Source organism: Melanotaenia boesemani, chromosome 17 (assembly GCF_017639745.1).
Source record: "Melanotaenia boesemani isolate fMelBoe1 chromosome 17, fMelBoe1.pri, whole genome shotgun sequence".
Classification (NCBI taxonomy): domain Eukaryota; kingdom Metazoa; phylum Chordata; class Actinopteri; order Atheriniformes; family Melanotaeniidae; genus Melanotaenia; species Melanotaenia boesemani.
In genome coordinates, this window is record NC_055698.1 from 27264772 (window position 1) to 27279819 (window position 15048).

At 36.6% G+C, this 15048-nt stretch overlaps 4 gene segments (V, D, J or C); 3 read left to right on the top strand and 1 right to left on the bottom strand.

The window, feature by feature from the left end:
• Positions 1 to 5185: 5185 nt before the first annotated feature.
• LOC121656437 lies at positions 5186 to 5664 on the top strand. The segment is given in 2 exon segments: positions 5186 to 5237; positions 5345 to 5664. Coding segments are annotated over 2 exon segments (372 nt in total).
• A 3788-nt stretch (positions 5665 to 9452) lies between these two features.
• Positions 9453 to 11539, bottom strand: LOC121656438. The segment is given in 3 exon segments: positions 9453 to 9976; positions 11110 to 11161; positions 11474 to 11539. Coding segments are annotated over 3 exon segments (447 nt in total).
• A 449-nt stretch (positions 11540 to 11988) lies between these two features.
• LOC121656439 lies at positions 11989 to 12483 on the top strand. The segment is given in 2 exon segments: positions 11989 to 12044; positions 12152 to 12483. Coding segments are annotated over 2 exon segments (384 nt in total).
• A 1456-nt stretch (positions 12484 to 13939) lies between these two features.
• Positions 13940 to 14690, top strand: LOC121656702. The segment is given in 2 exon segments: positions 13940 to 14011; positions 14226 to 14690. Coding segments are annotated over 2 exon segments (450 nt in total).
• Positions 14691 to 15048: the final 358 nt, after the last annotated feature.

The following is a 15048-nucleotide window of genomic DNA, read 5'->3' on the forward strand; positions in this document are numbered from 1 at the left end:
AAATTTATTTGTTAATAGTAACTTATCTGTTAAGGGAGATTATGTTTTGTTGATAGAAGGCATTTTGTTAACAGAAGGTATTACTTGTTGAAAGTGCAGATGTAATGGTATTATCGGTACAACTCTGGATGTTTGAGTTTGTTTTAAGGTTGTAAGCGATAAACATGAACACGCATTTAGTCTCTTAAAGCCTGTTCATTTACAATTTGCTGATATGCGTTTTGTTCGCAGTCGTTTCGATTTTACTTTGTGTATTCTACACAGTGTGTTTGATAAACATTTATGGTTGTTTGTAAATAAGAGTTGATTTTTTTTTACCCTGTTAGGCTGAGCGGTACTTTCACATAAGGTGATTGTACTGTTTGTTTATTTTGGGATTATTTTGTGCGTGTTTTTGTTTGTGTGTCAAGCGGCTGAAGCATCGCTCTTGGGAGTGCTGCCATAGTTCTGGTTCTAAGACACTCAGTCTGGTTCAAGGCTATCGGTGTTTGGGCACATAAATACCCACCGCTAGTACACACAGAAGACTAGGGCTGAGTTTAGCATAGTCCCAGAGAAGAGGGAGAGGGGAATTAAATTAAAAATAACACACTGTATATGTGGAAACATAAGTTATGAATAAATTAGTGCTGGGCACGTTAACGCAACGCTTAATTAACGCCGTTAATTTTTTTAATCGCGCGTTAATTTATTTATTTATTTTTTTCTTTGCTGGCCGCTGGCTTTTATGGCAGGCCAGACTTATTTAAAGGCGCTGCCTTTTATTACGGCAAAAAAACACCGTGTTTACTGACAAAACGGCATTTTTTTCGCCATTCTTTGGGTGAAATGTGACAGATTAGTGGTGTAATTGTGGCAGGTCTGGCCTACCATATCCCTGCTGCAGCGGTGCGTCTGACGTGATCGGGAGAGAGCGGGTTTATTAAAATAAAGAGATGTTTTCTGTCTGGAACAGGAAGAAAAAAAAAAGAACCGACGTTTCTCTTTGTCAAAATGCATGCAGATGGACAGAACATCGTAATTTTTGGACGGGAAACTTTTTCATTATTTTTTTTAATAAATGCTGTTTTAATTTATGCAAGACAGCAAAGGTAAGACATGTTTTCTGAGTTTTACAAACGTGAAGCATAAATCGGGTCTTCTTCTGCCTCTGGTTCAGTTAAACTTCCAGCTGTGGAATCTGTGAGATGTGAGCTTTCAGTAGAGGAGTCGTTTGTTTGTGTTCATGCCGTGGGGTGGACACGGGGAGACATCATTTGTGTTTACATATTTTCGGACTTTGTGTAGCTGCTCTTTAAATAATTGGTTGTCTTAACTGTGTTTGTTAGTGATAGAAATGGTTTTACTGAGCTGGTAGCTGAGATTCTGGACTTTCTGTGGATACCACACATGTTTATAGTTACATCTACAGACATGACGATACACCTGGAAACGAGATGTTAACCCCTTAACTCCCGGTAGCGGAGGCTGAAAAGTAAAGTTTAGAGAAATTATAGGCCAGAAATCTGGATAATGAAGCAGTGAAGGTGTATGGATGGAAGTTATTGTGCATATTGTGAGTATTTCTCTCTCCTCACCATCTAGAGGCTGTGAGATTCTCATCCTGCTTTCTGTCTGTTCACCTGATGCTGATATTCATCACATATTGTTCCTTCTGTGTTTAGAAGGAAGAAGCTTCACAGCTTTAAATTCATCCTGCTGACATTTTACCTTTTAGTTAGTAAATCCTGAACATTTCATCCTTCTTTCTCATAAATATTTGATTTTATAAATATATATGAAGAAATATTTTATCTGAAAATTGCTGCTAAACCTGTTTATGTGTTTAGTGCAGGGATCTGCAGCCTTTCCAATCCAAAGAGCCATTTTTCCCTCAGCCAGCTAAATAAAACTACTTTAGAGACGCAAATGTTACGAGACTTTTCAAAAAGGCAAGTTAATATATATTTTTAATGAAGAGCCACCATAGGATGTTTGTTACTTTTGAAGAACCACATTTTTATTTCCATTTTTAAGGTTTTAAAACAAAGAAAAATATAAAACCTTTATAAAAAAGAGGATAGACAGACTTTCTGCTAAGGAATGTAGATATTTGTGGAAAATGATGTAAAAGAAAGGAAAAAAAAAGTCCATGGTTTCCAACCTAATGACAATAAAGATAGATTTGAAAAAAATATTTTAGCCACATATTTAGAGGCATTGTGGAAGGTCCAGGGAGACACTTGCAGCTCTAGAGTTGCAGGTTGGAGACCCCTGATGTCGTGTTCGTAAACCAAAACTTACTGCGTTTTCTTTTTATAGCTGTAGGCCTTTTTTTTAAAGGAAAGAGACATTTTGCGTGTAACAATGCGATTAATCGCAGCATGTAATGCGATTAATCGCGATTAAAAATTTTAATCGTTGCCCAGCACTAAAATAAATACATAAAGGCTGTGTATAGTTGAAAATTAGCAAATGTTTTTGTGATTACTGGATATTTTGTGAATGAAAAAGGGAGTTAAATGAAACACTTGGGAAGAGACAAACGAAACTTACAGCTAAAGCTTTTGAAAATAAAATTAAAAGGCTCAAAGGAGAACGTCAAGCAAAGGTAAAAGGGATCAAAGGTGCAATAAGAGAAATTACAGATCTTATTCAAAATGCTGATAATGTTGGGAAAATACAGACATGTCTTGAAAATATATCAAGCCTGTATAATGAGGCAGATCATCTTCATGCTATGGTTATTCATATGCTTCCTCTTGAAGAACAAGAAAAGCAAAATGCATGGTTTAACAGTGTTAAAGAACATAAAATTGCTTTTGTGGCTGAAACAAGAAAATGGTTGTTAGAGGTGACAAAAAAACCTGTTGCATTACAAACAACAGCAGTGGGTCCTGTTGGTCCATCAGGTCACGGATCCAATGTTTCCAATGGTAAAGAGACATGTATGGTGAGGAATATTAAAAATGTTGTAGATGACGTTTGACCAGGATGACAGTGTTTCTAATGTGTCTAGTAGAATAAAAGAGACATAGTACAGTGGTAAGCAAGTCCGCTTCCTCCACAACATCATCAGCTCGATTAAAGGCTGAAGCTGAGACGGCTGCTCTTTTGGCTCGTCAGAGACTGCTGAAAGAAAAGCATGTTTTAGAGGAGCAGCTGAGGAGACAAATGGAAGAGCAGCAGGAGCAGCTGAGGAGGCAAATGGAAGAGCAGCAGGAGCAGCTGAGGAGAAGGAAGGAGGAGCCAGATCTGGACATGGAACTGGCTGCTTCTATGGCTAAAGTGAGTGTGTTAACGGCCTCGGAAGGTTCTTGTGTGCTTCATGTTTCTGCAGATGGGATGAACAGCTATCTGAAAAGAGGAAAGAGAACACAGTTGAATGCTAATGCTGCAGCATTTGTGCCTGAGTTTAACATGGAACCATTGACTGCAGAGGTTGTAGATGATGTCCTTTCTCTCAGTTACGCTGCTGTAAGCTGGAGATAAATAACAACATTGGGCTTCCCGCTGTAGTGACTGGGGCCGGTCTGCCTATAACATCAAATGGTGCTTTACATCAAACAGCTACACACAGAGATAGATCGTTTCCTCACAGTTCTGGAAAAGCAGAATGAAATAACATCTTTATTGGCTGAACAACAGTCGCTTTTTCTTTTACCTAAACGAGATCCACAGGTTTTTGATGGTGATCCACTGCAGTACCAAACATTCATAAGAGCTTTTGAACATAACATTGAAGGAAGAACTTAAAGCCAGAAGGATTGTTTATATCACCTTGAGCAGTATATGAAAGGTCAACCCAGAGATTTAGTCCAAAGTTGTCAACACTTGCCTCTTTCTCACATATTCAAAGGATATTCAAAGGCAAAGTCACTACTTCAACAACATTTTGGTGATCCATTCAAAATAGCTTCTGCCTACATGGATAAAGTGCTTTCCTGGCCAATGGTTAAGGCAGAAGACATCAAAGCTTTACAAGCCTACAGTTATGTGTTACAGGAATGTCGCAATTCCATGGGAAATTCCTTGAGTGACTTGAACGTGCTATCAAATATGCAAACCATTATAAAAAAAACTTCCTTATAGGTTGCGGGATCAGTGGAGAAGCACGGTTTGTGATATTCAGGAGAAGTTGTGCCGTAGAGTCACATTTCAGGATATTGTGGAGTTTGTTGAAAGACAAGTTAAGATAGCAAATTACACTCTTTTTGGAGATATCCAAGATGTAACCTCTATTTATTTGTTTATTTTTATTATTTTTTAAAACAGTAACATTTTATAAACATGTTAATACATCTGGTGAAAAGGGATGAGGTCTGATTTTGGTGTCAGAACATGAAGATTGCTTCTTTTCGTTTCAGGAGTTTTTCTAATGTTTAATTCTCACATTTTCTTTCAAATTATCAAATTAGATTAATTCTGAATAATTTTTGCTGAGTATATCTTGCTTTTAAATTCTGTATCAGAACATTTTTCTATTATTGTCAAATCGACATCATCAAACATTTTTAGATAAAACTTCAAAGTTGAAATAGAGAGAGGAGACACTTAAGAGATGAAAATCCACCTCAGTGTCTAGTTTCCTCTCCATACTTCAGTAACTATAGCAACAGACAGGCATCACTGCTGGACCACAGCAACAGACCGGTTTCACTACTAAAGTTAAAATGTTTCAGACATTTTATTCTTTACTTTCTCTAAATGTTTGGTTCTCTAAGTTTTAGTTAAAAGAAATGTCCAATATAGTTAACAAAAGCCGATGCAAATAATCCCTCAGAAAGGGAATTAAACATATAAATAACAAAATTTCAGATAAGACAATTTTTTATTTTCAATAGGACAGGGATCTGGACTACAGTCAGACCAGTAAAAATACATACTGGTGGAAGTCAGGAAGGATAATGTCTAGTTTGTAAATAATCAAAAATCTAAAATATTTTTATGGGAGTATAAACCATCTTTCTCCAATTTAAAACTTTACTTATAAATAGGAACATGGATCAACTTACAAATATCTTATCAGATTGATCCAAGTCCCTGTTGGAGTGAGTCAGCAGATTTCCATAGAGAGCCACTTTGCATCAGCAGCACCATGCTCCAGTGCTCTGGTAGAGTTTATAGTCCTGAGAGTTGAAGACTGGATGACTGACAGCTGTCCTTCATGACAACAGAAGACACAGAAATCCTCCTCATGAAAAACATGACTTTGATCTGCGTCCTCATCTGGACTCTCCTCTGCTGCTGCTTCACAGGTAAAGTCCAGAGAATCAAACTCCTCTCCTCTATGAACATCCGTCCCTCTGAAATGAAGCCGACTAAACCATGAAGCTGTTTTATGTTTTTGTCTCTGTATCCTCAGAGTCCAGAGGACAGGTCACAGTGACTCAGCCTGCAGCAGTGACATCTGATCTGGGAGGAACCGTCACCATCACATGTAGAACCAGTCAGAATGTTTATGTTTATAGCAGCAACCACTATTTAGCCTGGTACCAACAGAAAGATGGACAAACTAAACTCCTCATATACGCTGCTAGCAGCAGAGAATCAGGGATTCCAGGTCGTTTTACAGGCAGTGGATCAAACTCTGACTTCACTTTGACCATCAGTGGAGTTCAGGCTGAAGATGCTGCAGTTTATTACTGTCAGAGTTATCATAGTGGTGGTGTGTTCACACAGTGAAAAACAGTCGTACAAAAACCTCCCTCAGTCAGACTGAACAGAAACTGAACTGACTGATGCAGTTCACTGAACACACACACACACGCACACACACACACACACACGTGTTCAAGAACCAGTAAATCTTCAGAACATTTCTTAAATAATAATATTTCATAAATTTATCAACAGAAAACTATCTTGGTGGAAACACACATTATAAGATTATAGAGTCGTGTCTTATCTATTTCTTCATTAATATCTATAATGTTGTGCAGAAAGCATCATGGAGCAGCATCATGTGACAGTCATAGAAAAAGCTTGTGACCTTGTGCTGGTAACTGTCTTAATCGTACTGAACTTAAAAGGTAAAAACGATGAAAACACTGATCATCATCAGTAAACTTACCAAGGAAATAATAATTAAAAGTAAATAAAACATCCCCCAAATTTCCAGAATATTTCTTTAAACAACAATGATATAAAACTTTCCTCTGAGTCAACTGGAACCATTAAAAACAAAGAATAAAAACCCAGTTAATACTGTGGAGCTCAAAGTCTGTCCAGCAGAAAGAAATGGAGCAGTGAAGCTCAGCAAGGTCTATTTAGTGACTACAGAGCAGCTTTCAGTTGTATCACATGACTCTTGATGACTTGGAGCTTCATTTTTACCTTTGGGATCAGATTCTCTAAATCTGATGTATTTGTTTACTTATTCTACCATTTTTTTCATGCTGATATAAATGTTGAAACATTTTCCTTCTGACAATTATCATCTGACCCACAAATTCAAAACATTTAGAGACTGAATATCAAGTCATTTTAACCTCCAGGTTTTAACTTTCAGTCTCGATTTTTCTTGTGTTTTTCATGAGAAGATCTTAAGATGCTGCATGAAGACTTAAAGAATTCTCACATTACAAAACCACCAAATAATAACATCCAAACATTATAAAGATTTTTACTCACTAATGCCTCCAATTTAAATGAGATCTTATTACTAAAAATAAAGTAATGGAACCGGTACAGAAACTTCTGGATCAAACGATTACCAGAAATTTTATTGCCTGTTTCAAATATCTCACATGTGATGATAAAACATGATGCCATGTAGAGGACAGCTGCAGCTGACTGACTGTGTGTGTTTGCATATGTGTCCTGCCTCTCTGCTCCCAGCTGTTAAGAGGTCAGTGTTGATCAGTGGCTGTTCAGACCTTTCAGAGACACTGAACACACCAGCAGCACAATGATGATGTCACTGACTCTACTGCTGACCACCTTGGGGCTCCTTGTTCAGGGTGAGACTCTCTTGTGGAAACTTTGCTTCAGGATGCAACCAGGTTCACCACAATGATGTTCTGCTGTGATGGAGAAACACTGAAACAAGCAGCTTTCACCTTCCTCCATCTATTTTTCATCTTAAGGAAATTATTCTCTTCTTTTTGGATTTCTATCATTTGTACTGGATTTCTTTGAATAATGTTTTTCTTCTTATTTGTGTTTTTCCAGGATCATCAGGTCAAGTTACTGTCACCCAGACTCCTGGATCTCAGTCTGTTTCTCCAGGACAGACTGTCTCTATCAAATGTAAAGTTAGTCCAAGTGCTGAAGATTCCTGCATGAGTTGGTACCTCCAGAAACCTGGAGAAGCTCCTAAATTTCTCCTTGTGTGTGATGACACTTCTGGTCGCCTAAGTACAACAAGTTCCGGGGATACTGACTTCACTCTGACCATCAGTGGAGTTCAGGCTGAAGATGCTGCAGTTTATTACTGTCAGAGTGTTCATGAAATCAACAGTCAGCTTGTGTTCACACAGTGAAAAACACTCGTACAAAAACCTCCTTCAGCCTGACTGAGATTGATGCGGTTCACTGAACAAAGGAAATTATACACACAGCCACACACACCTACACACACACACACACACACACACACACACACCATTGCTTCAATAAAAAAATAACACTTCTGAAGAAAATTTTGGGTAAAATCTTGATTCAGAACTTTTCTAATCATGTTCCACGATTTACTAACACTTTTAATCAGAATTAATTAAAAAAAAAATTTGTCACGGTCACAGATAAAATTCCTGTATGTGACCTTTGACCTCAGCTTCACAGTTAATTTGCAGTTTTAATGTTTGTATTTTGTACATGACATCATGTGACCCTCTGAAGCAGCGAAGTTTAAAAGCAGGCAAATTCAAGTTCCCACACTATTTTATATTGCTTATTTGATGTTTTTCTAGGTTGGATGTGGTCTGTAAAGCTTAATACTTAATATATTCACCCCATCATGCAAAATAGATCAGAAAAACACTATTACTGGGAAAAAAAAGACATTTGAGATTGAAATCAGACATGCTGAGTCAGCTTAACATGCAGTGAATTGGCAGCCATTTTATGTTGAAATTTACAATGAAAATGGTGTATGGAACATATACAACTTTGAAGTTGCTTTAAACTTTTAATTATTAATTTCTAATAAAGGAGACTTTATTGGTGGGAAAACACAAGATTTTTAGAAATTATTGGTCAAATTGTGTGCATATTGTCTGTGACGGGGTGGTACAATAATGACTCCTGGGTCTGAATAAATATAGGTAATATTAATTTTACAGGTAATATTAAAAAGTATTTTATACCTGAGGTGTAAAATGTGTTTTTTGGAGTTTAAACCTATCTTTTATATTAAGGAATTCTTAAAATAATATTTGGCCTTGATAAAATCTTTTAAAGTACAAAGTGGAAATAGCACCCGTTTCACAGAATGACTCAAAAACAGTCGTACAAAAACTTCCCTCAATCAGACTGAGTAGAAACTGAACTGACTGCTGCAGAGACTGATAACAATTCACCAATAATACACTCCTAAACACACTCACATAGTCAGACACATTGTCCCACCAAAATGAATAAAACATTGCAGGTGATTTTATTCTAGTTTAAAGTTTATTTATCTTATATTTCAATAAAAACCTAAAAAGATTTTTCTATAAATCACATAAGTTCAGTTTTCCAGCTTAGTCACAGAGATCATCATGAAGTCTCCAAAACCATGACGACAATAATACGACAGAAACATGAAAGTCAGTCTCTGATTTCACTAAAAGTTTCACATATTTATGATCACATAACAAACCAACCTGTTCTTCAGTGTATTTATTTAACTTTTTCTCTGCCTCAGAGTCCATGAATAAGCAGCACATATTAAAAAGTAAACACAGATCAGCTGTCTGCAGTCTTTATTATGATCTTTACAAAGACCTGCTAATGAAGTTTAAACATCTTTCTAACACACAACCAGATTAATTACTGAATGTTTCTTTCAGATGTAATCTCCTGTAACTAAAGCAGTTTTATTTTACCTTTAAAGCTAAAACCTGCATCATCACATCTGGGTTCAGCAGAGCAAAACTTTCTGAAATGATTGTTTAGCTTCATGTTCCAGGTCTGTGGAAGAATTTAAAAGCTTATTAGAAGTTCCTCTAATGTATTGTGGTTTACTCTGAGTTAATGCACCATGTGGCCTTTCATTAAACCATTTTATATGAATGTTTATATAATGATACCCTTTTTTTATGATATTTAATATTTCAATAGATACATGAACTCTGAAACGACAGAGAAATTCTGTAGCTTTTCTTTTACAAAATCAGATGTGAGATGAATTTATTTCTGTCATGTCTGAATGTAAGTTATCATTTTAGCTCTTTCTTTTAAAAAGTATTAAAAACTGCATTTGTGTGTTTCCTCATTTTATGCAACTGGTGGGACTGTTAATAGCATTAATAAAACATTTTCTTTTTATGAAAAAGCTTTTTATTAAACTTCAAAAATCACTTGTCCAAAAAACAAAAAAGAAAAAACTTAAGAATCAAAACATCACAAAGATTAAGAGGAAATAAAGTAAATCAGAACTTAGAAGAAAGGAACAGTGTTTGATACTGAAGAAGAAGAGCTGTAACAGATTCAAACCAGGATCAGATTCCCAGTGAATCAGGTCAGTACTGGGAACACTGGTCTCTCCTCAGTGTCTCTGAGAGTGGAGTCTGGGAGCCCTGGGTGGCCTCACAGGTCACAGAGCCCACCTTCCTCCACTGGTCTGCAGGGACCCTCAGGGTGCTGCTCCAGCCGTAGTGGCCGTCCTTCTGCAGCACCCCGGGGCTCCTGCTCTCCTCATAGCTGCTGCTGCTGCTGCCGTCCACCTTCCAGGACAGACTCCAGTCTGAGGGGAAGCCCTTGTTGGCCAGACATGTAAGTGTGGCATGGCCCTTCTTTATCTCCTCACTAGAGGGGGGCAGCACCGTCAGGGTGGGGCGGATTTGACCCACTGCAGAAAGAGAGGACACGTTGTAGAAGTTAGATGAAACGCCTCCTCAGAGTTTCACTTCTTGCTTTTAGCTCAGTAACCATAGTAACGGACAGGCATCACTGCTGAACCACAGCAACAGACAGGTTTCAGTACTAAAGATAAAAATGTTCAAGACATTTTTTAGACTTTTTCAGCTTCTTGTGATTCACTTTACTTCAAACTAAAATCATAGATTAGAATTTAAAACCAGATCTTTCACCTTCACATCTTCTTGTCACTTGTCTGCATTATTACATAAATTCTTCACTGTTTTCACAAATGATTATTTTATATAATTTAAAGAAGGTAAAATCTTTCAAATCTACTCTTTCCTCCTCCCCATAGTAACAACTACAATATGATGACATTAAATTAATCTCCCACATGCAGTGATGTCAGTAAGTAAAGTTTATTTAATAAACACTTTTCACAGATAAAAATCACAAAGTGCTGGACATAAAATAGCTGCATTAAAACAACATAAGTTTCATAAAATAAATAATAACCATCAACAAAAAGCTTTCCTGAATGAAATAGTTTTCAGCTGCTTTTTAAAAGAGTCCATGGAGTGGACCACATGGAGGGACAAATGTGGAACTTTCTACCTGATACGTGACGACATGGGTCAGTATATTTACCACATTTCTGGTTAAAGACACAAAAACTTCTTCTGATGCGTCTGGAATTTTCATTCACACAGATACTAAGTTTGGACAGAAAAACTAACTAGTTTAAAGAAAAACTTTAACTTGTTAAGTTAACAGATTGAACATGTTAGAAACATTTTGGATCCTCATCAGTTTTCTGAAATCTAATCATTTCCTCACTAAAACAGTAAAGACTCAGATTTTGAGAGTTTAAACTGATCAATTAAGTAATGATCTGATTCAGAGACAAAATTTCTCTGCAAACTTACGTTATCAGTGAGACTAAATAACACAGAACAATATTACTGAAGATGGTTTTAGTGTTTCCAAATATAGAATCTCACTTTACCAAATAATTACACCAATCATATAAAACCACATTTATAGATTACCAATTTTCTGGTTAGGATATAAAAACTAAACAAATGTTTATATTTGAGTTTATAAAGAATTAAATGTACTTACAGTTAACATCCAGTCTGGTTCCTCCACCGAACGTGTACCACAGTGATACAAACTCATTGAACCGCCGTACAAAAACCTCTGACTGTACAGAGACACGGCTCTCTGACTCTGGAACAAACAATGCAGCATGTTTTTATTTAGACATTTGTTCATTTTCCCCAAAGACTTTGTTTTCTTTTAAAATATAACCAAATAAATCTGATTTAGATAAAATTTAAGATGAAACTAATCCACTAAATGACTCTGTAAGAAATATTGTGAGAATAAAGTACAAATAATGAAAGAAGAAAGAAAGAAGAAATATTGAGATTAAAAAGTCCACCGGGTGAACATGGTTGTGCTGGTGGAGTGGATTTTAATGAACCGCAAGATCAGCAGTTTGATCCCAGGATTTTCCATAATCCTCATCATTGGACACTGAACCCCACATCGTCCCCGATCACTGTTTTGTTACTGTAGAGAAAAAATGATGCATTCAGTACAAAGACTATATGATAAGTAGCGCTGGGTGAGCTGGTAGATGAATGAGTAGAAAGTTCAAATCTGTTTTGTAGCATTTAGATAAAGATTAGGAGGCATTATATGTAAACTTCTTCTCTTCAACATAAACTCTTAAATGTTAATCTGATTCTAAAATTATTACAACATAATATTAATATAAACTAAATTATTCATTGATAAATGTCTTCATCATCATCGTCATCGGATTGATCCAAGTCCCTGTTGGAGTGAGTCAGCAGATTTCCATAGAGAGCCACTTTGCATCAGCAGCACCATGCTCCAGTGCTCTGGGAGAGTTTATAGTCCTGAGAGTTGAAGACTGGATGACTGACAGCTGTCCTTCATGACAACAGAAGACACAGAAATCCTCCTCATGAAAAACATGACTTTGATCTGCGTCCTCATCTGGACTCTCCTCTGCTGCTGCTTCACAGGTAAAGTCCAGAGAATCAAACTCCTCTCCTCTATGAACATCCGTCCCTCTGAAATGAAGCCGACTAAACCATGAAGCTGCTTTATGTTTTTGTCTCTGTATCCTCAGAGTCCAGAGGACAGGTCACAGTGACTCAGCCTGCAGCAGTGACATCTGATCTGGGACGAACCGTCACCATCACATGTAAAACCAGTCGGAATGTTTATTATAATGGCTTTTACTATTTTTTAGCCTGGTACCAACAGAAAGATGGACAAACTCCTAAACTCCTCATATACCTCGCTAGCAGCAGAGCATCAGAGATTCCAGGTCGTTTTACAGGCAGTGGATCAAACTCTGACTTCACTCTGACCATCAGTGGAGTTCAGGCTGAAGATGCTGCAGTTTATTACTGTCAGAGTGCTCATAGCATCAACAGCCAAGATGTGTTCACACAGTGAAAAACAGTCGTACAAAAACCTCCGTCAGTCAGACTGTATAGAAACTGAACTGACTGATGCAGTTCACTGACCACACACACACACACACACACACACACACACACACACACACACACACACCATTTCTTTAATAACAAAGTATCATTTCTGAAGAAATTTTTGACTGGATTAAATTTTGATATAAATTTTTTCTAATCATTATCCACAATTTACTAAAACTTTAAAACAGAATCCATTTTAACTCATTTGTCACAGAGAAAATTCCTGGAAGTGACCTTTCACCTGAGATTCAGTTAATTTGAACAGTTTTAATGTTTGTAAATATATAACTGGAAAAACGAAGTTACCTCAAAATTATATATATCTAAAGATTTATCCCTCAGTCAGACTGAAGTGAAACTCTGTGAGTGGGTTTGTGTCTCCAGAGCTTTTATGATAAATTAATACTTTGGAGGACAACTATATGAGATAAAATTGTTTTATATCTAAGTATAAATCAGATCAAAATTAGCTTTTATTTAATGATAATTGCAAATTAATCATTGAAAGAGGGAAAAATTGTGACGGAGACCTTTGACCTCGTAATTACAGTAAAATATAAGAAACCACATGAATTAAAAAAACAGACAAAAGTAAAACAATTAATCATCAAAAACTTAACTATCAAATACAAGTCAAAACCATTATAATACATATGATTGGAAATTTATCTTGACTAATCTGATTTCAACAAGGCTGCAACAAATTTAAAATTTTTAACAATTAACACGTAAATTATCGCCGTCATCTTTCAATTTATTCCGCTGTTCATTGAAAAGCTGGACAGCTGTAATATATGGAAACATTCATCTGATGAAGACGTTCATGCAGTTTCATAAATGTCCAGATACATTAATGAATTATTCCAAACTGGATGGTATTAATTGTTATTTTGGTTAAACTTTAAACCTAATGCTAAAGTCCATAGAGCCATGTAAAATTCAGCATGAAGACTTGAAGAAAACTCACTTGATTGCTGACAGCTGTTCCTACATGGAGTTGAGACAAATTCATTTAACTGTACCTGAAAGAAAACTTTCATATGTTGTGGTTCTGAACTACAATAAATTCCTAGAATCAGCATCTCTTCACGACACATGACTGATTTACTCTGTGAAATTTTACATTCAGCCTGAACATATTAAACTTAATATTGTATTTATATTCCTGTAAAACAACAAACTTACAACAAAAGCAGAAAAAGAGAAATAAACTGAATACAAGAGAATCAACTGGAGCATCTGACATAAACGAATAATGTTAATGATGTTCTCATCAGTGAGGATGAAACATGATACCATGTAGAGGACAGCTGCAGCTGACTGACTGTGTGTGTTTGCATATGTGTCCTGCCTCTCTGCTCCCAGCTGTTAAGAGGTCAGTGTTGATCAGTGGCTGTTCAGACCTTTCAGAGACACTGAACACACCAGCAGCACAATGATGATGTCACTGACTCTACTGCTGACCACCCTGGGGCTCCTTGTTCAGGGTGAGACTCTCTTGTGGAAACTTTGCTTCAGGATGCAACCAGGTTCACCACAATGATGTTCTGCTGTGATGGAGAAACACTGAAACAAGCAGCTTTCACCTTCTTCCATCTATTCTCCATCTTAAAGAAATTTTTCTCTTCTTGGGATTGTGATTTATTTTCTTCAAACTTTATTTGTCTCAATAACTCTTCTTTGTCTTTTCATGTGTTCCAGGTTCATCAGGACAAATCAGTCTGGTTCAGACTCCTGGAGCTCAGTCTGTTACTCCAGGACAGACTGTCTCCATTAAATGTAAAGTTAGTCCAAGTCCAAGTTATTGCTTCAACTGGTACCTTCAGAAGCCAGGAGAATCTCCCAAACTTCTTATTTCTTGTACTAACAGTCGTGAATCTGGAGTTTCTGATCGTTTCAGTGGAACAAGCTCTGGGAGCGACTTCACTCTGACCATCAGCAGAGTTCAGGCTGAAGATGCTGCAGATTATTACTGTCAGACTGGACACGTTATCAGTAGCCAAGCTGTGTTCACACAGTGGAAAACACTCGTACAAAAACCTCCCTCAGCCAGTCAGACTGAACAGAAACTGATGTGGTTCATTGAAGCCACACAATAAACCTTATACAGCTTTAAACAGTGTTAATATAAACAGCTCAGTACAGAACACTACAGTACAGTCACATCTGAAGAAAGTAGATAAAGTCAGTGTAAAGAAGAGGGTCTTTATGAATGTAGACATTTTCTCATTTTAATTTAAATAATTTACTTTTTAGTTTAATGAACCTTATTTGAAAAATCCTGTTGTTTTGTATTGTCATAGAAAACTGGTGATTTGACCTGAGATGAACTTGTGCTATTTGGATTGAAATGATTTGTTGCCTTCATGTAAATGTGCAACATATTATTTAAATCCAAACGAGAAATCCTTTTAATTAAAATGAAGACAACTTTTAAGATTAATTAAAGACCAATTTCTGTTTTATTACCACATAAAGAATCTGTCAAATGCCTCCAGTCTAATAGTTGATGCATATTACTTTT